The sequence below is a fragment of the Nicotiana sylvestris genome, chromosome 7 (genome assembly GCF_000393655.2).
Source record: "Nicotiana sylvestris chromosome 7, ASM39365v2, whole genome shotgun sequence".
Classification (NCBI taxonomy): domain Eukaryota; kingdom Viridiplantae; phylum Streptophyta; class Magnoliopsida; order Solanales; family Solanaceae; genus Nicotiana; species Nicotiana sylvestris.
This window is the reverse complement of record NC_091063.1, coordinates 93,343,002-93,356,841: the sequence shown is the minus strand read 5'-3', so window position 1 is coordinate 93,356,841 and position 13,840 is coordinate 93,343,002. Positions and strand designations below refer to the sequence as shown.

At 36.8% G+C, this 13,840-nt stretch overlaps 2 protein-coding genes and 1 non-coding gene across 3 annotated transcripts; 1 reads left to right on the top strand and 2 right to left on the bottom strand.

Annotated features, from left to right (window-relative positions):
- Positions 1–407: 407 nt before the first annotated feature.
- LOC104244807 (uncharacterized) lies at positions 408–2,382 on the bottom strand. Its single transcript, XM_009800300.2, has 2 exons — positions 2,011–2,382; positions 408–743 (listed from the first exon to the last, which is right to left on the bottom strand). Exons 1-2 carry the CDS (start codon positions 2,239–2,241, stop codon positions 618–620), a joined length of 357 nt encoding a protein of 118 aa, XP_009798602.1. The 5' UTR covers positions 2,242–2,382; the 3' UTR covers positions 408–617.
- Positions 2,383–3,966: 1,584 nt separating this feature from the next.
- On the bottom strand, positions 3,967–6,670 carry LOC138873444 (uncharacterized). Its single transcript, XM_070151917.1, has 5 exons — positions 6,005–6,670; positions 5,855–5,910; positions 5,295–5,772; positions 4,753–4,913; positions 3,967–4,408 (listed from the first exon to the last, which is right to left on the bottom strand). Exons 1-5 carry the CDS (start codon positions 6,668–6,670, stop codon positions 3,967–3,969), a joined length of 1,803 nt encoding a protein of 600 aa, XP_070008018.1.
- Positions 6,671–8,116: 1,446 nt separating this feature from the next.
- Positions 8,117–8,222, top strand: LOC138874319 (small nucleolar RNA R71). The gene has a single exon (XR_011401358.1). It is a non-coding gene; the product is annotated as a small nucleolar RNA R71 (small nucleolar RNA).
- The last annotated feature ends 5,618 nt before the right edge of the window (positions 8,223–13,840 follow it).

Sequence of the window (13,840 nt, the reverse complement as noted above, 5' to 3'; positions counted from 1 at the left end):
TAGAGGGCCATTAGTTTCTAATTTCTGTTTACCCTCGAGGCCTTCGCTTAGCATGTAAGAAATGACAGATACATCCTGCTCATGGCCCTACTTGAAATTCTTGCTCTCCTATTTCTTCTCTACTAACATTGCAATCAGAAGGGAGCCTTGGCGTAACTGGTAAAGTTGCTGCCATGTGACCATGAGGCCACGAGTTCAAGCCGTGGAAACAGCCTCTTGCATAAATGCAGGGTAAGACTGCGTACAATAGACCCTTATGGTCCGACCCTTCCCCGGACCCTGCACATAGCGGGAGCTTAGTGCACATCGTAATCAGGTCATTTATAATTATGATTTAGCTGTTTCAGTAATCATTAATTGATAATTTGAAAAATATGGTACTGTATATAACATGTTACAACCAGATAAGAGTAGCTGTACTGTGCGAGTGATTAATAGAAAAACAAACAAAACAATTCAACATAAGAAGAAGAGAACTCCAACAATATGAAATACCCAATGGAAAATACAGATATTTCTAAAACATATATCCACCAAAAAAACAGTTTTGTTTCCATTTCACCACATTTGAGCTTGCCTCTGAAGACATCAACAAATAATGTAGGCATTTTATTTCATTAAGAAGAAGAGGGTTGTGCAACAGCTGCATCTGATACTGGAAGCTCCTCATCCTTTGATTCTTTGGTTTCAGCATTGCTGTCTGAGCTCTTCTCATCTTTAGCTGACTCCTTGGCTGCTTCACTCTGTTGCATTCATGTTTCAAAGTAATCAATCATAAACAAGTCTTGCTTTCAGGGGTGGAGTTAGGGGTTCGGACGAAGCCAGTAGCTTTTATTCAAATCTTGTATTTATATTAAGAAATACAATAAATATGTATGAATTAAATTAAATGTGAATCCAGAAATTAAGACGAGCTATGAGTTTAGTGGCAAGTTCAGAACCCATAAACTATTGAGAACTGTGTTGGAGGTAGATGCAGCAGTTGAACAAATAGTACGACTGCAGCCATTACTCTTAGATTGAACCCAGAAGCGGAGTTAGCATTTGAAGTTTATGAGTTCGGAGATTCTAATCCTTTTAAGTTACTGGGTTCTTAATGAATAATTTGTACATATTTAATGAATTTTTAAAGATAAAAGCTAGTGAATTCGGCCGAACCCTAGAGAACATGCTGGCTCCGCCCCTGAATTTGAACCGTATATGTATATGAACGTTTTTACATTAAGTTCAACACCAACTGTCAAAAAAGCGGATGTAGTATTCTGACTACAGTTAAACCTAACCCAATATTTTTGACACATTATATATATATATATAAATGAAATTTATTAAAATTTTATTACAAATATTAAATTTTGAACTCATAATTTATTCGGTTAAATAAGTTCAGTGCTGAATCCTCAAGGTCGAACCCATCAAACTAAAAATTCTGATATGCACCCATCAACTTAAATTCTGCTTTATTTGTTTAGTGCTTGTTGTCAAAGTACAGTATATAATTAGGAAGGGTCGAGGGGAGATTTTTAATTGGGAAATAGTTTTTTGAATCTTAGTAGTATTTTGTTCCAACTCATTGATCTTTTTCCATGTTTCCCATCAACAATATATACTTAGAAGGTAACATATATAATTATGTAACTCATCAGGGCAGCCCGGTGCACTAAGCTCCCGCTATACGCGAGGTCCGGGAAAAGGCCGGACCACAAGAGTCTATTGTACGCAGTCATACCCTACATTTTTATTCCACGGCTTGAACCCGTGACCTCCTGATCACATGACAACAATTATGTAACCCATTAAATACCTAATTTAAATTATATACACTAACAATTTTTATCCTATATATTTCTCAATTTTAATTAAGCTCTGATAGCAAACTAACTAGAAATCATTTTAATTTTTTGGGTCACCAAATGATTGAGATTTACTTATATTCAACTTATAATTGGCCTGATTATATAAATATATTTTTTAAATATTTTTAAACAGAGAATTTAAAATCATAAATACCTCATTGAGCAAAGATCCTAGAGATTGGTGCTTGTCATCAGCACCTTTCTCCTCAGCCACCTTCTCATCCTCCTTTGGCTCGGCATTGTCACTACCTTCTTTCACCTCCACCACCTCAGGCGCGGTGGTGGTGGTGGCAGTGGTGGTGTTCTCCTCCTTCGGATGTTCCGGTGGAGGAGCTGCCATTGCCTCAGCCCTCATGCCCTTTGGTACACTAGCACAAGCACCCATATTGTTTTTTCTTTTTTAACTTGTCTTTGTCTTAGCAATTTAAATGAGGCTTGAAACCTTGTCTTTCTTCCTCTCACAAACTTAAATGTAATGTTTGTGAGAGAAAGAAAAATGGAATAATGCCAAAGAGAGAAAGAAGATGACTCTCAAGTAATTTGCAAGGAAGTGAATATATATGGGATTGAAAATAAATTAAACTTGGCCTTTGTGGTATTTCCGATTTTCTATCTCAGACACAGAAAATATTAAGGGAAGTGAATGGTCTCAATAAAAAAATTCATGTTAATTTGTCCAATGAATTAGTAAATCACATCATCAATAGGCCAATGATTTTCAGTATATGTTTGGACCCATCATTTTGTTAACGGGAAATTAGGAGAAGGGTACGTGTTGGTTTGCATGCACTTCTAGGTTCCATCTTCGATTATTTCTCCCTTGAGAAGTAATGTAAAAACTTACAATAGGTTGTCCTCTAATCTAAGGGATTCATCTTTAAATATTGTTTTTGTTTTTTATTTTATTGCAAAAGTATGCCTTTTCTTCACCAAGAATATCAGAGTTCTTCAATATTATAAGCGTGAAATTCTTGTTTGGGGATAAAATCTGGAAACTAATGATTGATTACTATTAAAATCGTTTGAATAATAATTTATAGTTCAAATAATAATTTAGTGATTTACTTTAAAATTTTCAAAAGTTCATTGTTGGTCCTAAAAAAATATTAAAGAAGATAAAGTGGGTTTTCTTGATTTAATTTTTTTTTTGACTAAATTTGTGCTTGAAAATTATTTGTGTTGGTAATAGAGGTTTGTTTTAAAGTTAAGATCGAAGCAGATTTGGAATGGTTTGATCGAAACTAAAATTACAATTTCGAATAACACATTGTTGAACAATACAGAAAAAGTATGTTAATTGGGTAGACTTTGATGAAAAATTTAATAGAATGTCAATTACAAATAATACAAAATCATGCCAATTTGTTAGAGTTTGGTGAACAATTAAACAAACAAAAAATCATGCCAATTTGGTAGAGTTTATGAGCAATTAACAATATACGAAGGTTAAACATAGTATAAAATCTATCAATCCAATAGAGAAATCACAGACAAGCAATGCATGTGTGTGGGGTCCGTCAGTTTCTAAATACATTAGAAAACAGGGACAATATTTAAAGACCAATCCCTTATAGGATTATTCCTGTCAATCACTTAAAGTAATATCATCTATTTTGAAAAGGACCTTTTTTTCACCTCGTCTTTTCTTAAAATTTTTGGATGGATAAGTGATCACGCCCAACTATACTTTATAAAATGAATAAAGCGGTAGCTGTAAATATATTCCGATTAACAAGTTCGGAGTTGAATCCCACATGGAATTAACCTATCGATTACAGCTATTGAAGTCATAGAAATTCACGTATTCAATCTTCAGAGATGTTTGAGTAATAAAATGGGTGTTTATTAACTAAATATTACGTAATAAAAATGCAGGAATTAAGAACTAGCTCTAAACTGGTCGTAAGCAAGAATGAGAAAGGTCTAAGGTTCTGATTTTCCCTGGTGTCGAAATCTTTTCTGCTTTGTTTGCTATAAATTTGCCTAAGTCTTCTTTATCGATCATGAGCACTCTGACGTAACTCTCTCACGAGTAATTACAATAATATACTAGACATATTCTCCCAAATTACGCTAGCTAGCTTTTAAGTACAACTTACTTAGATCGCACTCAAGGTTTCGTTATCCCGAAAAAGTTCTTTTTCAGAAAACCAATTACCCCATTTGCATAATTTGTAGGGAGTGTTGCAGCTTCTACCCATTTGGACGCGTAGTCCACAACGATGAGTATGTACTTGTTGCCATATGAGCTAACGAACGGACCCATGAAGTCGATCCCCCATACATCAAACATTTCTACCTCCTGAATTGGGTTCATGGGCATCTCATGTCTGCGGGAAATGTTCCCAGTTCGTTGGCATTCATCACACCCCTTTATCCATAGATGTGCATCTTTAAACAATGTTGGCCAATAGAACCCCGACTCCAAGATTTTCGCAACCGTCCTCACTCCCTCGAAGTGCCCACCATATGGTGACACGCGACAAGCATGCAAAATAGAAGACTGGTCTATCTCGGGGATACATCTCCAGATCATGTTATCCACACAAATCCTGAACAGATAAGGTTTATCCCAATAATACATGCGACAATCATGAAAGAACTTTTTTTTTAAACAGAGAAAAGGTCATAAGGAACAATACCGCTCGCCATGTAGTTTGCAATGTCTGCATACCATGGCGCTTCCTCGAGACTCATGGTTAGTAGTTGTTCATCTGGAAATGTTTCCAAAATATCTTCTACCTTAACCTTTTTTTTAGCTCCTTCCAGTCTGGATAAATGGTCAACGACTTGGTTCCCCGTTCCCTTTCGATCACGGATCTCCAAATCAAACTCTTGCAATAATAGCACCCATCAAATCAGGCACGGTTTTGACTCATTCTTTTCAATTAAGTACCTGAGAGCAGCATGGTCAGTATAAACAATTACCTTTAAGCCAATCAGGTAAGACTTGAACTTGTCAAATGCGAACACCACTGCCAGTATCTCCTTTTTGGTCATAGCATCTCCTTGCGTAGTATATTGGATGTATGATTTTATCTTTTCGCCGCCCAAGAACTGCTCCCACAGCATAATCACTAGCATCACACATCAGCTCAAATGGTTGCTCCCAGTTGGGGGCAACTATGATAGGTATTGTTACCAGTCTCTTCTTTAATTCCTCAAAAGCTATCCTATAGTCATCAGAAAACACAAAAGGGTGATCTTTTTCAAGCAATTTACACAAGGGGTTTGCAATTTTGGAAAAATATTTTATAAATCTCCTATAGAAACCGGCGTGCCCAAGAAAACTTCTGATTGCTTTGACGGAGGTGGGCGGTGGAAGCTTTTCTATCACATCAACTTTTGCACGATCCACCTCAATACCTTTACTTGACACTAGGTGCCCCAAAACTATCCTTCATGTACCATGAAATGACACTTTTCCCAGTTGAATACCAGATTAGTCTCGATACACCTTTTCAACACTCGCCTCAAGTTCACAAGGCAATCATCGAATGAATTCCCCACCATTGAGAAGTCATCCATGAAAACCTCCATTATCTCCTCTACCATATCTGTGAAGATGGCCATCATGCACCTTTGGAATGTGGCGGGTGCATTGCATAGGCCAAACGACATTCGCCGAAAAGCATAGATTCCATAAGGGCAGGTGAACAACGTTTTCTCTCTATCCTCTGGGGCAATGAAAATCTGATTATACCCCGAGTACCCATCTAGGAAGCAAAAGTGAGACCTCCCTGCCAATCTATCTAGCATCTGATTAATGAATGGCAGTGGTAAGTGGTCCTTCCTGGTGGTCAAGTTCAACTTCCTATAGTCCATACAGATTCGCCAACCTGTGACTGTTCGTGTAGAGATCAACTCATTCTTCTCATTTTTCACTATCGTTATACTCTCCCTTTTTCGGTACACACTGCATTGGGATAACCCAGTTTGCTGTCAGAGATGGGGAATATGATTCCCGCATCTAACCATTTAATCACTTCCTTTTTTACCACGTTTTCATATTGGGGTTCAGCTCTTTGATGTTCTCTAGAAGGTTTGTGCCCATCTTTCAGCAGAATCTTATGCATATAGAAGGCCAGGCTGATCTCTTTAATGTCTACAGTGGTCCACTAAATTGCAGTTTTGTACTCAGTTAGTACCTGCAAAAGCTGTTCTGCCTGCACATCTAACAAACTGGATGAGATAATAACAAGTAGAGTTGAGTTAGGTCCTAAGAATACATACCTGAGATGAGATGGCAGTGGTTTCAGTTCCAGCTTTGGTGGCTCTTCTATTGACGGCTTAGCTGGAGGAGTTTTTTTTTCCTCCAAGTGCAAGGGCTCAAACTCAAGCTCCCTTTTCCAAAAACCTTGGCCTTCAAGAGCAAGTACCCACTCTGCCAAGTCTTCACCATTAGCTTCATCTAAGTTCATGAGACAAGCTGCTAGAGGGTCTTTAATGTTCAATGTTGCATCGTCCTCCTCCAACACTACATCCACCGCATCTATTAGAGAGCAATTGGCAAATTCACTAGGTCTGCGCATAGATTTATGCACGTTGAATGTTAACTCTTCATTATTTAATCTCATTTTGAGCTCTCCAGTTTCACAATCAATTGAAGCTCTCCCAGTGTCCAAGAATGGTCTTCCCAAAATTATGAGAATTTCCTCGTCAACCCGACAGTCAAGGATGACAAAATCTACTGGGAACACAAACTTCCCAACCTGCACCAACACATCATCTAGAATCTTAGAGGGTCTTTTCACTGTTCGGTCAGCCAGTTGTAATAGCATAGATGTGGGTCTAGCTCTTCCAATGCCTAGCATTTTGTAGATCGCTAGGGGCATAAGATTTATGCTTGCCCCTAGATCACTTAGTGCCTTAGCAAATGCAAAGTTGCCTATTGTGCAAGGGATGTTGAAGCTCCCTGGGTCAGACAACTTCTCAGCTATGGATCTCGTAACAACATCACTGCATGTCTGAGTCTGTGTAACCGTGGCCAAGTCTTGGAAGTCGAACTTGCATCAAGTCCTTCATCATCTTTACGTACCCAGGCATCTCCTTTAAAGCATCAGTCAATGGAATGGTTACCTGAATTTGCTTCAACATCTCTAAAAATTTCTTGTACTTCTCATCTTTTTGATACTTGGCCAATCTCTGTGGGAATAGTGTTGGAGGTCGCTTCTTCCCTGTAATTTGATTTTTCTCTTGTTCAAGCACTGCTTTTACTATCGGTTCCGGTGCAACTTCAGTCTCTTTCACAATCTCTTCTTCTTTGTTGGTGTTATCTTGCGCATAATGTACCGTCACCTCAGTTAAACCTGTTGAATCATCTATCTCAATGGGTATTGGCACTAGTGTCTCAGTCGGCCTACTTTCGCGAGTAATTTCTTGCTCCAGATCTAAGTCCCTACCATTTCGAAGACTCACTGCCATCAGCTGCTTCGGGCCCTGCTCTTTTGGATTGATTTGGGTGTCTGCAGGTAACGTCCCATGAGGACGATTATTTAAGTCCATGGAAATCTGTCCTAACTGGATCTCAATATTCTTAATGGCTGACTCATGTGAGTCTACTCTGTCAGCTAGTTTTCCGGTGGTCCCAATCACTTGTTGCATTATACTCTCGAGTTTAGCAAACCCATATTCATGTCTCACAATCTGTTATTGTTGAGGTCGTTGATAAGCCTGCTGCTGATTTTGCTGGTTGTACCCTTATTGCCTTTGGTAAGGCACCATTTTACCTTGTGGTCACATAGCCCCATGATTATTGTTGTTATTGTACTGCTGCTGAGCTGGTCTGTATTGTTGATTTTGCTGACCCCAATTTTGACCACCTAGTCTCGGTCCCTCTAGTTGGCCACATAATTCATGTTCTCCTAATACTGTTGACTATCACCTTCAGCACTCCATGAGCAGACATATGGTTGGTTAATGCATGATGTACATAGAACCCCATTAGTTGCATCAACTATGTGTACCTGCTGCTTCTAGCCTGATTCTTCCACCTTTTTAGTAAGGATGCTCAGTTGCGTCAGTAGAGTGGCCATATTTTCAGCCATGGAGTTAGCCGGATCTAGAGCCACCGAGTGCACCACATGAGTGATTGGAGCGTTCCTTCTTGTCCATCCTGAGTTTTGTGCCATCTTATCAAGCAGGATCTTGCTCTCTCTGAATGTCTTGCTAAAAAATGCTCCACATGCTGAAGCATCAACATTGGCTTTCAAAGTATCTGCTAAACCCATGTAAAATTCGGCCCCAATATCTGCTCCGGAATACCATGATGTGGACATGTAACTAGCAAAGCCTTGAATCTCTCCCACGTTTCATGTAGCGTCTCAGTTGGTCTCTGTTTAAAGCTCAATATCTCATCAATTTGCTGAGCTGTCTTGTTGGGTGGATGAAATTTGCTCAAATATTGCTTGACTAATTCATCCCAAGTAGTGATGGAGTTGATATGGAGTGAACTAAGCCAAGTCTGGGCTGCTCCTGTCACTGAGAATGGAAACAACAACAAACGTATTACTTCCAGTGTCATAGTGTGATGTCTCTATATGGCACAAATTGAGAGGAAGTTCTTTAGATGCTGCTGAGGATCTTCAACATATGACCCAGAGAATAGTCCTTTGTTTTGCAACAGATGTAGCATATTATTTGTGATCTGGAATAAATCTGCTTTTATTTAAGGGACTACAATAGCAGTTGCTAAGTTGTTAGCTGTGGGTTATGCCCGGTCATATAGTGTTGCTTCTAGCACAAGAGGTGCCACACCCCGATTGATTGGGTCATTTGTGTTATTTCTGTTGTTTGGGTCATTCATGTTGTCTCTATTATTTAGATTATCGTCTTCCATGTCTGGTTCAATTCTTTTGGTTGAGTTCTGTTGTTGTTTACCTTTCCTGTTTGCACGGTTCAATGCCTTGAACACCTTCTCAAGATCTAATAATGCTTCGAACAATTCTCCAGTTCTTGAGGAGTTTCTAGGCATGCACGTTTTACAACCACGATTACAAACATTAGAATTTCAATGGTCAGTTTAAGTTGAAAAAATTGACTACACTAAGAATTTTTGCACTTCTTTTAACGACACTTAATAACACCGTTAATTCTCCAGAAACGACGCCAAAATTTGATCACGCCCACCTATGCCTTACAAAAAGGACAAAGCGGTCACTGTAAATATATTCCGGTTAATAAGTCTAGAGCCGAATCCCACAAGGAATTAACCTATCGATCACAGCTATTGAACTCACTGAAATTCAAGTATTCAATCTTCAGAGATGTTTAAGTAATAAAATGGGTGTTTATTAACTAAATATTACGTAATAAAAATGCAGGAATTAAGACATAGCTCTAAAGTGGTCGTAAGCAAGAATGAGAAAGGTCTAAGGTTCTGATTTCCCCTGTTGTCGGAATCCTTTTCGCTATGTTTGCTATAAATTTGCCTAATTCTTCTCTATCGATTATGAGCACTCTGACTGTCGTAACTCTCTCCCGAGTAATTACAACAATATACTAGACATATTTTCCCAAATTACGCTAGCTAGCTTTTAAGTACAGCTCACTTAGATTGCACCCAAGGTTTTGTTATCCCACCTTTAAACCCTTTGCATTGATCTCTCATATACGTTAGGAGTGATGATGTTCAACAACAGCCTAAATATATACTTTCTCCCGAGTAATGCACACTGAATAGGGACAACTAATTGAGGGCCCTTCAATCAACAACAATAAGCATATAGTTGAATAAATAGAGATAATATGATGGCAAATCTATATTAACATAATGAGAAAGTCATCCTTCAACGGGTTCCATCAAAACCCTAGATAAGGTATTTAGCTACTCATGCTCATAGTAACAATTCCACAAATAGTTTGCATAATCAAATTACAAATTAAAGATGAAGGAATGTACAATTCGATGATAATCTCCTTCCGAAATAGTATTCCTAGGTCTTCGGTGTGTCAAATGTCCTCCAAATAGTGTTTTTACGTGTATTTATACCAAGTAGGGTCGGGTTAAGACATAACACCCTTTCCTGCGCGAATTAGGACTTACCTCTGCAAATTTTGTACAGGCACGCCGCACGCTGTGTCGCACAGTGCAGCGCGGTTGTGGGAAACTTCAGAGAGTTGTTTTTCTGACGCCTGTTGTGAAATTGCACACCTGCGCCGCACAGTGCAGCGCAGTAGTGCAAATTTCTCAAAGTGAAATTTTTTATTTTCTTTTGACATCCAGATTTGGTACACGACCTCCGAGCATGATCCCGGCTTAATGCATTGGGCTTTTACTCAGACTTCAAAGCTCCAAATTGATCGATTTAGCTCCACATTAACTTTTGAACTCGGGATCACTTCCTGCAAGGCATAAAATATGTACTAAGTATAATTCACTATCATTTGAGCTTAAGCACACGTAAAAATGCAGTAATTGGAATGTAATACTACGGCTAAAACACGAGTTTCTAGCCTCACATCAATAAGCTCGTGAATAACTTAAGTTAGGAGTGAAAGGAAGAAGAGATGGAATGGAATTGAATATCATAAAATGAAGTCTTAACCGTCACTAATTAAAGCTAGGGGTGTCAAATGGTGGGTTGAACTACATATGGGTAATACTCCACCTAGTATTAGCTTGGGTCAAAATATATGGATTAATTTGGACTGAATAATGGAGATCGTATAGATTTAGCGAAAGATAAAGTATAATGGAAGAAAAAAAATACATACAAGTGATATTTATTAATTAGGATTTGGGAATATATTTTCGACATGTTAATACTTTTATTGTAAGTCTTATGCTTTTCTACCAGTGAGATTTGTACATTTAAGAAATATACAAAACATCTCAAATATATTTTATTCGTATTTGCATATATCTGATAATATTAATTATTATTGTTCAATTACCAAGTCAAACTAATAAAAACTTTTTTTAGTAATCATAACTATCTAAAACGAAATTAAGTTTTGGAAAAATTACTTAAATTATTGGTCCATAAACAGTTTCAACCAAACCTAGCCCAATACAAAACATCTATCGGAAATAGCCCAAATGTCATTTTGTAATACCGATTTATTTTGCTAAAACACAAAAGGCAGTTCAAATTTTTTGAGATAATAGAATTGAGCAATAATGTAATTTTCTAATTCATTTAAGTTGAAATTCAGAGAATCGAGCATCTTAATTCATTTAAAAATCAATTTAAACGTTAGTTTGTTGGATTGGATCGAAGGAATAAATTTTAGTTTGTTGGATTGGGTCGAAGGATTAAATTGAATCCGCCATGGACAGCCATTGAAGCTTGCTTAAGCTTGAAGTCAAAAGTTAGACAACAACAATCATATCCAATATAATCCCACAAGTGGAGTCTGAGGAGGGTAGTGTGTACGCAGACCTTACCCCTACCTGGCGAGGAAGAAGAAGTAAAAAATTAGAGTTTTCAAAATTGGAATTTATTTTTAGGGAGTGTTGTTTACATCTTAAAGAATATAAATCTCAAATTTAGAACGATTTGGTGGAGATTTTAGGTGGTTTGAATTGAAACTTGAGCCAAATTCGAAGTACACAGGATGAACATGGAAAAAGATAATATGTGTATCTTAATGTGTATTTCTCATGTATCTTTTGTATGTCACTTGTATATATGTATCTCTTGTGTATCTCCTGTATATCTATATATACTTGTACGTGAGATACATGTTTGATTCATATGTCGTCGAGAAATTAGAAAACTCAATTTCAACTACATATTTTGACTCAAAACTAGTCCTAATCACCTCCAATCTTTATCAAAGTTTGTATATTGACTCATCTATATGTTTTCAATGAATTTTAAACATACCCACTGAAAAAGATCCTTTTTTGCTTAGATTTTTGGAATGTTATATATTTTTTCTTTGCGTTTCATCTTGTTTGCTATCTCATTAATAAAATTTTATTTACGTCTTGCATCTAATGTTGTTGATTACACTTAAAAATATGGAAGGAGATTTTTGGGCGTGATTTTCGGAGGGAAAGAATCCTTATTTTTCTGGGGGGTTTAATTTTGTATAGGCTTGGCTACTTTTAGTATGCCTGTGATTAATAGTTATAGGTTGATAAATTTGGGCTTATTTAGAAACATTTTCAGGGGAAGTGCACGGTTAGCCACTAATAACACATGTATTTACTTTTACGCCACTGTTTAAAATATTTTTAGTCTTTAGCCACTGCTTTAATAAACTTTAACTGCCCGAACGAAAATACCTTTCTACTCATGTCCTTAACTTTTGAACTTAACTTCAGGACTACATGTCCTTAACTTTTGAACTTAACTTCATGACTACATGTCCTTAACTTTTGAACTTGGAACTCTAAGTTCAGAACTTCAGGACTACATGTCCTTAACTTTTGAACTTAACTTCAGGACTACATGTCCTTAACTTTTAAACTTGTAACTCTAAGTTCAGGACTTTAGGACCTATTATCCTTAACTTGTGAGCTTGTTAGTCTAAGTTCAAGACCTATTGTCCTTAACTTTTGGGCTTCTTATCCTAAGTTCAGGACATATTGTCCTTAACTTTTGAGCTTGTTAGACTAGGTTCAGGACTTCAGGACCTCTTGTCCTTAACTTTTGAGCTTGTTAGTCTAAGTTCAGGACTTTAGGACCTATTGTCCTTAACTTTTGAGCTCGTTAGTCTAAGTTCAGGACCTATTGTCCTTAACTTTTGGGCTTCTTAGCCTAAGTTCAGGACCTATTCTCCTTAGCTTTTGAACTTGTAATTGTAAGTCCATGACCTATTGTCCTTAACTTTTGAGCTTTTTAGTCTAAGTTCTGGACCAAGTGTCCTTAACTTTTGAAATCTTAGTTTTCATGCCAATAATTCCAAGATCTTTGGTTAACACGTAGAGACTTAGATATCTATAATTAGAGTCAAAAAAGTGAAAACTCAAATTGGTGAATTCTCGTTCAAATGGTCTAATACATTATGTTGTGACCTTGCACATTTGCCTTTTTCTTTAAATGTCAATAAAAATGACATTCTGATAGAAAATAAAGCATAATGAAAAAAAGGGTAAAAATGTCTCATGGAAAGAAAACGAAATTGAAACTAGGATATTTCCTCGAAAGAAAACGAAAAATGAGTGAGTATTGAACTTGAGAGAGAAGCGAGGGTTTGGGAAGAAAAGCAATGGAAGAAAGGGTAAAAATATCTTTTTATATTAAATTTAATAGAGTAGTAGCTATTTTTGCTCAACATTAGAATTGCTGGATAAAAAATAAATATCACCTTAAATAGTGGCTACCCCACGCCATTTCTACACATTTTCATAAGATTCTCTTCAAGTTTTCTTATGGGCCAAGGTACTACACCTAACTTTAGACTACTCAAATTCAAAATACCTCATTTGAACTGTAGACCAGTGGTCTCCAAGTTGGAACTAATGCACTTGAACTTCACACTACTAGTATGAAGTTCATCTCTAACATCTACATCTCATATGCAACGAACTATCTCACGGCGTTCTGAACTCAGCTCATGTGCCGCTTTAATTAAAAAACAATCAATGTTTGTACAACATTTCATGCAATGACACAAAATTATTTTTAGAGTGATTTAAATTGTGACATATGTATAGGTCTTAGTACTAGAAAGAAAAACAAATTTCACTTTGAAGGCAATATCATTGAGTGTTTGATATGATCAAAATATTTTCCAAAAAGTAGGTTATTTTTTGAGTTTCGCTAGTTAACTCTTTTTTAAAGGTAAACATTTTTTACTATACAAGTAACAATTAAACTTGTTTATGATTTTAAAGATACGTGATTCAATTCAATACCAATTAATAATCAAGAAATCAAATGTATAAGTTAAGGAAATAAGTTGAATCAAATCAGTGCTTGGGCCAAACTTGACCTCGAGGTAGGTCCACAAGAACAATGAAGTAAAGATAACAAAGCTAAGTGACAATTCTGATGAATAATGAGCAAGAAAGTAAGAGCTATATTCTTTTG

What these genes read in the sequence shown, in the direction of transcription:
- LOC104244807 (XM_009800300.2), bottom strand. Translation starts at nt 2,241, where the DNA reads ATGGGTGCTTGTGCTAGTGTACCAAAGGGCATGAGGGCTGAGGCAATG. An exon ending in TAGGATCTTTGCTCAATGAG is followed by an intron (nt 744 to 2,010) that starts GTATTTATGATT and finishes TGAATGCAACAG; the next exon opens with AGTGAAGCAGCCAAGGAGTC.
- LOC138873444 (XM_070151917.1), bottom strand. Translation starts at nt 6,670, where the DNA reads ATGCTAGGCATTGGAAGAGCTAGACCCACATCTATGCTATTACAACTG. An exon ending in GGTGTATCGAGACTAATCTG is followed by an intron (nt 4,914 to 5,294) that starts GTATTCAACTGG and finishes CTGTGGGAGCAG; the next exon opens with TTCTTGGGCGGCGAAAAGAT. An exon ending in ACTGACCATGCTGCTCTCAG is followed by an intron (nt 4,409 to 4,752) that starts GTACTTAATTGA and finishes TTATCTGTTCAG; the next exon opens with GATTTGTGTGGATAACATGA.